Source organism: Alligator mississippiensis, chromosome 8 (assembly GCF_030867095.1).
Source record: "Alligator mississippiensis isolate rAllMis1 chromosome 8, rAllMis1, whole genome shotgun sequence".
In the NCBI taxonomy this organism is placed as follows: domain Eukaryota; kingdom Metazoa; phylum Chordata; order Crocodylia; family Alligatoridae; genus Alligator; species Alligator mississippiensis.
Window position 1 is genome coordinate 58,162,591 of NC_081831.1, and position 13,467 is coordinate 58,176,057.

The 13,467-nt window shown below is 40.2% G+C and overlaps 1 protein-coding gene across 3 annotated transcripts in view; it reads right to left on the reverse strand.

Annotated features, from left to right (window-relative positions):
• SH3BGRL (SH3 domain binding glutamate rich protein like) overlaps positions 1–13,467 on the reverse strand; it is a 53,329-nt gene that overhangs the window by 6,404 nt on the left and 33,458 nt on the right. The window contains exons 1-3 of one of the 3 annotated variants that reach the window (XM_059732748.1): positions 11,339–11,392; positions 9,052–9,237; positions 4,142–4,222 (exon numbers count right to left, since the gene is read on the reverse strand). In XM_059732748.1, the coding sequence (XP_059588731.1) occupies positions 4,142–4,222; positions 9,052–9,237; positions 11,339–11,377 (306 nt within the window). In that variant the 5' untranslated portion in view covers positions 11,378–11,392. Of the gene's footprint in view, positions 1–4,141; positions 4,223–9,051; positions 9,238–9,468; positions 9,544–11,338; positions 11,393–13,467 lie in introns of those variants that run through there. The other 2 variants (XM_059732747.1, XM_014607237.3) reach the window with 2 other exon arrangements.

Consider the following 13,467-nt stretch of genomic DNA (forward strand, 5'->3'; position numbering starts at 1 on the left):
CTGAAATAGAAGTTACAAGTATTCATAGTCTCTTGACTAACTAGCTATGGTGCTTTCCAGACCATGGTAAAACAGGTGAGGTCTGACCATGCAAGTATAAAATAAAAAATGGTATGTAACATTACGTTTTTTGTTTGTTTGTTTTTTGGGGGGGTGAATTGTTTTAATTCATGTCAGGTTACAAAACTGTATTTTAATAACAATCTAAGATGATTACAAAGGCTTTGAGGTACAATGGTCAGCCAAGATGCTTAGGAAAAAAACTGTAGAAAAAAATTAAAGCAATTGCACTGTGGAAAAAAAATATCAACAGGTTTTTGGAGAAATTTTACAAATCTTCTCGAATTAATGCTACAAGGTAGTGAGAAGAGGCTGGTTAACTATTATATACTCTTCTAAAAAAGTCCAGCATTTAGTGTGCTGTGTGATTGTTTCTATTGGGCATCAAAATGGGGCCAGATTTCACAGAGTTCTTTTGACAAGTCCAGACTATCATATGCAATAGGGGTTGGGAGAGATCTTGGAGGGTCTAGTCCAAACCTCTGCTCAAGGCTCCCTATCTAAACCATCCCAAACCTGAACAGTTACAAGTGGTTTACAAATTCACAAAATAAGTAAGTGGATAGTCTGAAAACATGGGATTTTTAGTAAGCCAAAAAAAACAAAACAAAACAAACCAACCATTTCTCAAATAAAAAGATGAACCACAGTGAATGACTTCTACCCGAGGAGGAAGGAGGAACACTCCACACATCTCTGTTAACTTGTATTTGGTGGGTCACTAAGACAAATGGCAAAAAGACCATCTCATCTTGCAGCTTCCAAGTCCTAGAGTGTGGGAATACCATAGCTCCAACCACCAACTGGTCTACAAAAAATTGAGGGAGTGCATTCTGCTACAACGGCCACATGTTACAGGCAAAAAGGTACACATCAAATCATCCCGTGACATGAGCTACCCAAGCAGTACACTCACACAAAGATATTTTTATGAAGAAAGCAGAGAGGAAGGTGTGACACTAGTAGAGGTGGGCAAGGAAGCAAAGAAGGAAAATGATGGGCCATGTTTTCTATAGGGCAGGGTTACTTGTACTGCAATGCAGAGCCAAGTGAGATTCTTGCCCCTTCCAATCAAGTCCCTGTGGCCAAACAGGTTACAGGAATGAAATCTAGCCTCTCTTCTCAGAGGGTAAAAAAGCACCAAAAACAGGGTTTTATGAGGGAGGGCAAGCTACCTCCCAGCAGCCCTCTTGGGAAAAAAGGAAAGAAAAATATCCCAAAGCTCCCTCCATAGTAAACATACTGATCCATTTCTCCTACAGACTATATCAATTCCTTATTTCTGAATCCAATTCTGCAAGGTGCTAAGAAGGTACGATATTCTTTCCTTTCAAATCCTTCCTTAGAACATTCCCATTAGGACACTCGCTGAGTACACTGTCAGTTATTTATGTCTAGCCGTAAGCTTTAACTCGTCCATTCTGTATATTTAAGAAACTTGAACCCCTGGAAGTCTGGTTAATTACAGTATTTATCAAGCGGTTTTTGTTTGACTTATTTCTGTTTACTGTAGAGAGCACTAAACAAATCACTGATGCTCAGTAAATACCTGTTGGTATTTCCAATACCATTTCTGGAGTTTGGCTCCAACTTCTATTAATTTTTTCATAAACAACACTCAATACCACCCATCACACATTTTCCAGACACCTCATAAAACCTTACAGCGTGCTATCAAAATGTGCATCTCCTCAGCATTACAGGCAGTCCTCAACTTACGTTTCGAGTTACAACGTTCCGCACTTACAATATTTACAAACTGACACCCTGTTTCAACTTTATGACGTCAGTTTCGACTTTACAACGTTTGATCTGACACTGCGCCATGCCAGCAAACAAGTATGCCGTGTTGCCTTGGACACTGCCTTTAAGAAAGCAGACAAGATTCCAGAAAAACATGCAGCCAAGACTCCTGAGCAGACTCCAGCCAAGAACCTTTCAAAAAGTCCAGCAAAGTCATCTCAAAGAAGTCTTTCCAAATCAATAGGATTGCTATTTACAATATATATATATATATATATATATATATATATATATATACACACACACACACACACACACACACACACATTAATGCAGCTATTTTACTCATCTATAATTGACTCAGTACAAAATTCTGCGTTATTTTTGGTGAAAATAAGGTATCAGGCCTTGGTTCAGGAACCAATCCCCCATTTATAACACTGTTTCTTATGGGGGGGGGGGGGAAAATCGGTTCTGAGTTGCAACGTTTTAACTTAAGATACGGTTTTCAGGAACTAATTGTGTCGTAAGTCCGAGGACTGCCTGTAGCTTGGTTCAATATCTATCTCCTTCCATTTTACTGAATGCTGTTCACAGGAATTACATAGATAGCTGTCAGAAAATACAGCCAAGCTGCAAGGAGCAATTCTCTACCTGCAATGTGCTCAAACCTGAGATGTTTTGAAACAAGCTTTGCCTTCAAGCCAACAGTCAGTTTGATTTGCTAACATTTAGTGATAGCCCAATTGCCAAGTCAGGCTAACAGCAAAACTTTTGGCAAGTTGGAGATTAAACTTGTGATCAACACTCCCTTGAACCCTAAAAAGGCAGCGTAAGGGTTAAAAACTAAAAGTCTGTTCCTCTTTAAGTGATCTTTTCCTTGAAGTATACTACAGTAACAAACAGCTATACTGACCAAGAGAACCATTTTTCCCCACAACTGCATCCAAGTATCTGTTTTGTTGCTCTGAAACTGGAGTTAGGTTAGGTTTCAGAAAGAAAGTACCAAAGAAAAAATAGGCCTTATTTATCACTGTTGTACCTCCATTAATACCAATGCAGTTAGCCCAGGGGCAAAAATCTGGTCCCCAGATTTGAGTCAGTCCAACTTGCAACTTTTAATAAGAATTGATCATGAACTACTTTTAACTCAGGCCCCTGAGTAATATGTGCAAAACAGAGCATTTCAGGTTTCCTTACAAAGTTTAAGGTGGCATGTTTACCCATGGGAATGAGAAGACTGGAGGTGACTCAGGGCTCCTAAGACCCTCAAGTGAAATGCATAAAACATTCCTGTCCTGTTCTATCAAAATCAAAGGCAGAATTCCACTTTGGTGCATCCATCTTACAGCAATCAAGTGTATAACTGGTAAAGAGAATGCACAGCTTCATACAGCGGAAAAAAGAAAATCTGTGACAAGTCTCTTGCAAAAACTACTGGCAAGACGCATTCTGTTGACAAATATTTTTAATGAATGGTTTATTTTCAAAAGTAATCCATTTCCATTTATTTCAGTGTTTTTTCACCAAGTTTTCCATTGAAAAGTATTAGAACGCAAAGTTTTCAGAGCAGCACGGACAGGTTTTTTGACATCCAGGGATCAAAAAAACCTGATGATAAAAAAAAAAAATAAAAAATAGAGCAGCACACACAGTGGCAACATATACCACTTGAAGCCGGAGTCTGGCCAGCCAGAGCCACACTCCATTGCTGGCCAGGCTCTGTGCAGCAGGATCTCTGTTGCTGCAGCTCTGGGAGGCCCCCAGGAGCTGCAGCAAGGCTTCTGGCCCCAGCCACCCCTACTCCACCTGGGGTAACCACCTGCCAGTACACCTGACACAGGCATTCCCCCTGGACAACTGGCAGTAGCACAAGGTGTGCTGCCACTAGCTGTCCCCAGGGAACCAAATGTCCATGCACATCTGGATGCTGCCTTAGGTGCTAAACAAAACAACAGCCAAGGCCACGAGGAAACCAATACCACCAAAGGACCCGATCAGCCTGCTACTGATATTGGCGGAAGACTTTCCAATAATGTAAACAGCAGTAGGATTGGTCCCACAGTGAAAATACCGAGACAGTATTAACTACTGCAGTTATAGGTCAATGCGCTAAATTGGAACAAGCCTTTTGGGGAATGCAAAATCCACCAGATAAATGGACATGTGACAGTATATACCATCAAAGTCTGAAAGCAGAAGTCTTCAAAGGGAGGATGTATTCCTGATCCACAGAAATACATGTGTGAAAAAACACACCACAGTGACAGACATCCCTTGGTAGATAAAAGTTGTATATGCTGGTCCGAAATGCAATTCACCTACCCAACATACCTACCTTTGAACCTGGTGGCGCAGTCAAGCCTAAAAAAGCATACACCGCATTATTCTCTCTTGCCTCAAAGAAAGCTTCATAATCCTACAATCAGAAAAAGAGAAAGATCATGAGCTAACTAAAAAGTGTAAGAAGTCTGTTTAATATAGATTACCCAAGCAAGAGCCGACCGGGGCTCATGTAATCTAAAACAAAGTCAGACCTGCTCAGATCCATTGCACTCAAATGTTTTAAATGAAGACAACAATAAAAAACACAACACACACACAAAACCCACCCACCCACAAAAACAGATTTTGAAAAAAGTACCAGAAGTGGTAAATTTCAGTATCCATGGCAGCCAGTAAACTAGAATGGACTGAGCCCCCTAACCTATTCTAATCAGACGAGATGTCAGTTGTTACCTCTGATCTGGAATCAATTCAGAACTGATGCTTAAAAGAAAAGCTGCACTCTTATATTACTAATTCATAGCCTTACTATTATATTAGCATTGTATTTAATGATTTAGTGCAAATGAATAAGTCAAATAAATATTCTTCACAGTAAGAGGCTAGTATCTGTATTTACACATTGCGTGCATACATCCAGATAATCGTAATTTGTGCAGAAGCCTGGTAAACAGTATAGGCCTCACGTTGGATGCTCTATTAAAGTTAGATGACAGCTACGCACACAGCAAGAACTGCGAAGGAAAAGGAAGCTAAAAAGGGTGGGACAAGTGCACATGTACACATGTACTTTCTCTCTCCCTCTCCTTTTCCTGAGTTTTGCTAAGAGAAAAAAAAAAACAGCCTTTTGTCCTAGCACACAGCTATCTGCATGTGTATCTGCTGCGTGTGGGAAAAAGATACAAAATGAAAGTGTGGCTTTGCTCAATGCTATCCAACTGAATCACAGAATGATTGTGCAAGGCACCCATTGTTTGGATTACCACATTCACATCCCTAATTCTCATTTCCAAACTCACACTACAGACCCAACTTGGGCTGTCTTTCTCCTTTCTCCCTCCCTTTTCACTGATGCTATTACCCTGGTTTGTGCTCCTTCTTAACAGGCATTCTTCTGACAGGTGAAATCTTGGTCAAAACATGTAGCTAGAGAATGCCAGTTATGTGGAGCATGCTCAGTTGCAGGCTAAAGTTACTGAGGGAGCTGCCATTAAGGGCAAGCTGCTTCACATGCCCACATATACACGGCCAAAAAACAAAAAAAAAAAAACAAAAACATGTGAAATGAGCAAAGTCAGTGTGGTGGTCTCCAGGGGAATGTTGTGGTCAGGAGGCTCTCCAGAAGTTGACAAGACCATAAGTACAAGTAACTGAGTTTAGGAAGGGGAGGGAGGGAGCCTGGAGTTCAAAGCTGTTTAGCTGTTGTATAATTCAAATACCAACTCTCAGATTTTAGTTGAATTCACATGTACAGATTTTTCAAACACTCACGTTCCTGATATCCAGTGCCAACGACACACTCTGGGGCTTGCTGAACAAGGGTTCTAGCTAACCTGCTAATGAATGGGCAAGTGCTCCAATTTCTAGCACCATTTCTAGGACAAGAATCTCTGCAGCAAAGGGAAGAGGGTATCATTTGCATGCCAGGGTATAAATGCTCAGGGTCTGTAATTGCATTGGGGTCAGCAGAACTTACACTACACATTTGGTATGTGCAGGTACTAACCAAGGTAAAATAAGAAGGGAAAGAGTTTATGTTTATGGTGAATCTGATAAAGATACCAAAGGAAGGATGTGCACTTAAGGTTTTCTTTTCCCTCAAGTTGAATTCAACTTGATTGAGAGATCCTAATCTAATTTTATTCGTCTTTGATAAGACTTTCTGAAGCAGTACAACACTGCTTTCTGGAATTTCTGTCCCAGCTGAACTTCCTTTACATGCAAAAACAAAATGACATCTACCCTAGGACCCAAGTAGTTTCATTATCTCCCATTAACTTCACTGAAAGTACTCAGCACCTTGCAGGGTTAAAACCCTATATCGGTGGTTCTCAACTTTTTTGGACTCAAGGCATCCCTCAATAACTTTTGTGAATTAAGTGGCACTCTGTTTCAAAAATTAATTTATATATTACAATGCTCACCTCCCTGCAGAGAGACTGGGCAGCAGGGGTGAGGAATCATCCAGGCAGGGGCAAGCCGGAGCCTGTGATTATCTACTTATCTCTCCACACCTCCTCACACCTAGGGGCACGCCTCAAAAGATATGACATACCCTGGCTGAGAATCACTGTTCTATAGAAACAATGATGTGGACTGGTGAAAAATCTGCTCGTCTGCCACCTGACCCATTCAATATCAGACTGACAGGCTGTGAGGAATGCATAATGCCCCATGAAATGACATACTGCTTTGCTCCTGAATGACTGCATTCATATACATTGCAGCTGGAGACTACATCAACAAATGCTCCTGAAAAACTCACTAAAATTATCCTAAGGATAATCTTACACATAGTTGGTTTGCATACACTCACTACAAAATTAAAGACCTCATTGAAAGGACAGTGCTCTCTGGCTGCTTCACTGTAGCCCGATAGGTAAAGATATTTGAAACAATTTTCCTTTGACAACACAGGGCACAATGCTATCAGGTCCCTCAAAACAAGGTGACGATGCCCTACATATCCTGAAGCAAAAGCAAGTTCAGAGTTCCCTCAACCTCAAACACACACACGTCCAGCGACTGTATACACATGCATATATTTAGTAAATACTGCAGAACTCCAGTACAGAGCCCAAAGCCCCATGACTAAGCGGGTCCCCTCTTTGCCCTCTGGACTCTCTAATTTAGAACCTCCACAGCCTGTTGCCTCATATAAAGCAACGTGAGAGAACAAAAAAGCGACAGGATGCCACCAGCAATTCAGGATTCAGTAATTAAAAGGTTCAAGGGAGGGATTAGGCTTGTTGTGGTCTCGAAATCAAGTCTCCCATTCTCTTAAAGGGGAAGTGGGGTTTTTTTGTTGTTTTTTTGCTTTTCCTTTCCTGCAGCAGTCCATGTAGTCGCTAATCACATTTTCTCCCCTGATGTTCTGGCCTCTCCCTCTCTTTTTCATGCCACATGCAACAAATTTATCCAGTTCTTTGCTCAAAGATTCTAGCAACTAAAGAGCCAAGTGTACTCAGCATGGTACCGTCCCTGTACAGTCCCCAAAGCTCAAGTATGAAAAGCCTACAAGCGCAGATAAAACATCCCCAAATCCGGCCATTTTTCAGAGGACAGTAAAACTGATTTTAAAAACCTTTGCTTTTCCAACAAATTACAAGAAAACGCAGCAAGCAAGCCCTACCAAAGCAGGCAGTAGCTAAGAAAGAGAGCTTGCTCTAGCTGTAGTTCTAAGCCCATCATATATTACCTCTGTATGAAACTATCATACTATAATCATTGGTGCATTAGAAATACTTGCAATGAGTACACCTCTCAGCATAGCTGCATGCATGCAGTTTTCTTCACTTCCTGCCCTGCACTACCATGAAATGTTATACTTTGGTGGACAGCTGCAACACTACAGCAGGAAGCGGGCTACATTTAATTGATAAAGGATATTGGCACAGTAATGTGCCCACCAAAGCAAATGCTATGTAGTACTGTGGGAAGGCAGGCAGGCAATACTAGATATAAATGAATGTCAGTTTCACTTTTGCCAAAGAAGTACTCTCTAAGAGAGATGTTTGCATAGAAACCTGCATATATTTATTAACATTTCCTTCCCAACAAACAGTCCTAGTCATAACAGAAGGTAGTTAAGCTATATTTGAGGGACATTTGGTGCAATGGATTACATGTACACCCCCGTTAAAATACTGAAAATGTAGCCACTTGTGACTGAGTTGCAAGCAAACCCTCTTGCTCCTGGTGGCAAATGATAACATGCTCCAGAGAGATTCAGGTTTGGATTAAAAGAAAAACAAATTGCAGTTCAAAGCCCAGGTGCACTTGAGAAGTTTATGAAAGAAGGCTGGAAAAAAAGAGCCTGCTCTGTATGTTTTTAGTCAGTATGTTCATCAGTCTTCCACACACATTAAGTTATCAATAATAAAAAGTTCACACTTATGAATAAATTCACACCTTTTAGAGTATGTGGCCTGCTGAGCAGTGATGTGCATCATTAGTGTAGAACAACATACTTCAGAAAAAGCATTCAAAATAGTCAACAACTAAATCAACATTATATTTACTACCTGATTTTTAAATCTATACACAGGAATAGACAGACCACAATTGCCTTGGATTTTGTAAACAGAACCCAGAAAAGCTAAACCCAAGAAAGCTTTTACCTCCGAGTTCAAGAAAGCTCATGTGCTGACATGGCAAAAGTCATTCTATTTGAGCATTTCCTTTGAAAGCTGAATGACAGACAGACTTAGTCCATACGGGAAGAATCTCTCATCTACAGAAAACCCCATTTGGAAGGGATGTCACAGCACTGCAAGATTCTGTATTTGCAAAGTGCATCTCCAGAGCTTTTTAAAATTATTTTAAATATCTACAGTTTAAAATTATTGTTTTTTATAGAAAAAAAAATCAAGATAAAAGGAACAGTAGGAAAAAAAAAAAAATACTCCTATTGGCTACTAGGCAGTGTTCTCTAGTAGACAGGCTAATGGTTTTTAGATAGCAAAAAACCCATGGGCTCTAGCCCCACTATAATGGAAGAAATGTAATGTGCAAAAATAAATATTATTAAAGACTCCACAGGGCAAGAGGAAATATATAATAGCTCTTCTGCGTTAATACTATACAAACTTAAAAGCTACATTATAAGCATTCTTCTTTTCTGTTGCAAATAGAACAGCTAAAACAGAGTGCAGTGCAGAAACTGTTCTGGTAAGCTGCAAAAACTGAGACAGAAAAATGCAGAACAAGGAAGCAAAGGAGATCATTAAAACCCTTTCCTACCCCCAGATATCGGCTATCATTGAACAGTCGCGGTGGTAATGGGTTTCCACTTGTTGGTCGGCTATCTTCTGGGACATTCTCTCTCATCCATTTCCGGTTCTCCTCGTTGGCTGCGATATCTTTCTCTTCAAATTCAATCTTGTTTGCTTCCAAGAAACCTAACACATCTTGCTGCTGTTTTTTAATCTACAATAAAAGGGTAAAAAGAAAAAGAAAACTAGTCAGTGATCAAGCAGGTTTTTCTGCCTCTGACATTCTATGCATACAAGTCCAATGTTGCAGGCAACTTCATGCTGTTGAATAACCTTTAAAAATTTGTGTTCACTTTCTCCAGCAAAAACATTACCCCATGGCACCTTCCTCACTAGCCCTTTCAGATTACTTTTTGTAGGCATTAGGAACAAGCCGGAACAATACCCTCAGAGAGCCGAGTCCTCCATAGAAAAGCCCAGGTATGTGAAACAGCTGTGTAAACATCTTCCCAGTGCCCCACTAATATGCAACAGACCCTAAATTAGAGGGCTGGCTTCTAATAGGGGGGGGGAGGAGATATTGTTCTTCTGGGTGTCCCAAAGTTTAGCATACTCTAGACTGCCATATAGGGTTGCTAATCTTGTATGGATAGAAGTTTTACTGCAATTGACAGTCAAGACTCTCTCCTTTGGTTCAAGTAAAGAAATAAGAGAGAAGCTTTTATCCCCTGATTTTAGGATTCCAATTTCTTTGCTGAAATGGCATGCCTTCAAAATGCTGCTACACCTGTAAGCACCAGCACATTACAGATCCTTCTGCAGAATGAAAGCATGGAATTTACATTTCCCCCCTTATTCCCTTCAAAACAAATGGAGTCCCACAAAAACAACAGAAACAATGGGGCGCACACATCTCTCCAGGGCTGAAAGCAGGAGTCACAATAGCTCATTATTCCAAAGGAGAGAGGAATCTAAAAGCTAAGTGGATATTTGTACTGTATCCTACACACAGCATGTGTTTGACTTGACAGAGAAGATTACTAGAATGTAAATCAATGAGCTGCTCTCAGAGGGCCACAAGCTCAGAAAATTCAGAACCCTTCTTCCTGCTAGGTTTCAAAAGTTTGAGAATCAAGGTATGTGCTGCACTATCATAGAATGCAAAGCAATTTAACAATCTTGGCCTGTAGCAAACAGCTGCGGTCTATCTAGCAAGCTTGACTAAGCCCCATGCTTGTTATGCCAAGGGTTGAGTTTCTATCAAAAGGAATCACTCAGTTTGGCCCCCCATATGATTGACACTACTCATTCTTTTAAAAAGTAGCATTCATACAAGTAGCAAGCATCCATGTTCAAGGACACAACCAAAGTATTCCCTCAGGCTCCTGAGCAATGGAAGAACAGATTCTTAAAGCATGGACTAATATACCAAAAAGTATTTTTTAAACTGGGACTTAAGACTGAAACTTTCTCCATTGATGTTTTTGTTAACAATTTCTGTCCAAAAACCAAAGGGTAGGAAACCATCTTGCAGAACCAGTGCCTGTATTTTTATTTTTTAAACAATTATCCATGTAACTGTAACTAACTACAATAAAATCTGCTAGGGAACAGTCTTAAGTTGCTGGCTTAACACCCCAAAATTTTTTTTTAAAACCCCTAAATATATCACACTCCAGAACTTGCTAGATTAATAGGTTTCAATCTCAGAAGGAAGGCTTCAGACAAACAATGACCACTTGGCTTAATGTATTTCGGGGAGGGGAGAAGGGGAGGGAGAGAGTCTATCAGGGAGACCTTATAAAGAGGCCCTGTTCAGTAGGTGTTAAGAAAGAAGACTGATCCCATGGAAATTTTCATAAGGGATGTTAGGTCAAGTTTTCTTGGACAAGCTCTTTTCCCACTGCTGTTGTGCAATGCACTAGTTGGCCAAGTGTTCTAGAGTTGGCTGAATTTAAGATATGCTCAAGGTATCATCAGTAAATTGCTTCTTGAGGCTTTACAATGAGAGATGATACACATGACACAGGGTAACATCCTAGCTCTACTCATTTCCATAAAAGTTGTTCCATTGAATTCACTGAGACCAAAGACTTCACCTAATGTTTGTTTATCATCATTCCTCAGATATTCCACAAACACCCTTAAGTCAAAGAAATCTTACACCCACATCCTCAGGCAACAGAAGTAGTCCCATAATGGTGGCAGGGAAGGGGGATTACTGACTTGCACTTCCTTTTTATTCCACCTCCTTCCCTCTCCCCCTGCTCTTTATAGCCCATTCACATCTAATCCAGTGTCCCTATTGTGCTTACCCATGACACCAATGGGAAAACAGGGATCTTCACTGCCATGACTACAGGAAAGTTGGATTTAATTAGTCATACATGAAACATTAGCTTCCTGAGGCAGACTTGTTGTTTATGTTCTGACTTTCTTCTTCCTGACTTCACCAGAAGGAAGGATCTTGTTTGCAAGAATACATAAAGTTCCAAACAAACAACAGGATTCAAGTTCCCCCTTTTCAGACAAACCAGCTAACATCCTGGATTTAACCCAATTAGTGCACCCTGACAAAAGCAGCTGTTGATACAGATGTTGCATTACTTCTAATTCAGGTCAGATAACTACTCTCCAAGCAGCCTTTCCATATATAGACAAGTAAAAACACTCAAACAAGCAGATATGAGGTCAGTGGTCAGGCATATGAGCTCCAAATAAGGTAGCTGAGCTCCCTGGCTTGCGAGACCTTTAAAACGAAAGCAACAGCCACAAGCTAACTGCTAGATCCCAGATTGGACTATTAGGCCATTTACATTAACAGCAGAATTAAGTACATTTTATAGATCCTGTTGGGGAGTTTGAGTCAAGGAAAGCACATTGGGTCAAATTTCTGATGTATTTAAAGAATGAGCTGCTATTGACACAAAGTTAAGATGACAAGAAAAAATAAGTCATAGGGCTTGGCTGTATGAACCTTTATCTAAATAGTTTTTAAAGCATCTATTTGCTAATTCCTTAGTGGTCTCTTTGGAGCCATTAAAGCTAATTGTGCATCAATCAGAATACAGTTGTTCTATGTCAAACTAGATACCACCTAAGAAAAACCAACAATTTCGGAAGTCACCTAGAGATCACAAGAGAGCTTAGTATTTATTAAGGGATATAACACTAACTTAAAAATGCTCCCTTGATTTCAGTGAAAGTGTTGCTTGTGTGGAATCTGCATGATCCAAAGCAGTAAGTATGGGGCATGGTAAGAATTTCAATGCAAGAAATTTCTAGACTGGATTAAAATATGGACAGGAGAGTAAGAACAGGAGGATGAAAATTATCTAATGAAAAACAATAATTGCTAAAAATAAATAAATAAAAAGGACAGGTTAATGCCAGGCAGAAGCAGCAGCTCACATTACAGGCTAAACTTAAGATCATTTTCCAACCAGCTCCCATCTGCCACGAAAAGATAATTTCACGGCTCCTAACAGCAGGGCTTACAGTAGGAATAGTGGGGGAAGATAGTTTTCACAGTTGTATCATAAAGCCTTCATTTCTAAAAGATGCATTTTCCCCTATAAATAGTTCCTAAAGAGAACTCTGACAATGTTCCAAGTTCAAACAGCACTAAGATAGAAGAGAAGCCTTCATAACTATGTATTGTAAAATGAGTGAAGAGTGCCTTATGCACTGCCCTGGCCAAGGGAAAAACAGAGCTATCATTTCTTTAATGAGACTGTCCATAGACTCAGGCATTTCCCATTTGCAAAAAAAGATCTAGCCATCTTCCATTAGGTTCAGTTGCTTAATCTGCCATAAACTCAAATATAAACAGTCTAACATGAAGGGAGTAACTTAAGATCTCCTAGGGGGAAAAAAAATAAAAAAATCACAAAGCTACTAGCTTATCCTTTTTCCAATCTATTAAAATCTACCTCTGCCACAATGCCAACAAATCTCTGCCATCTGGTAGTCATTAAGATGTTGGCCTCCTGTGACTACTAATTTATGCAAATGTGCCACTCTCTTACAAGACAAGAGAATCTCCTTAGGCAGAAAAATCAGGCTGCTCAAATGCATGTGTTCTGTGCTATATGCTCTAGTGAAACGGACCTTCCAGGCAACACAAAGACAACTAGCCTTTGAATGAACCACTGAAGAAAACTGCTTGCAGTCTGGTGCAGAACACAAGCAATAAGGAGGAAGCTCTTTGGCTGCATCTGCTGGATGATGGACAACAGCCTGCTCTTAGGTCTGGTGAAGGGCAGCAGAGCAAGCAGCAAACCATGCAGGAAGCATCTGTGCAACAGAGAATGGTGTACCATTCTCTCAAGACTGTATGCCAAATAAGACACAGCATAGTGAAGAGCTAGGTAACACCACATGTCTGGCCCCTGTAGTTATCAAAATATGAAACAGAGCCACCAGAGTATGAAATAGAGGAAGG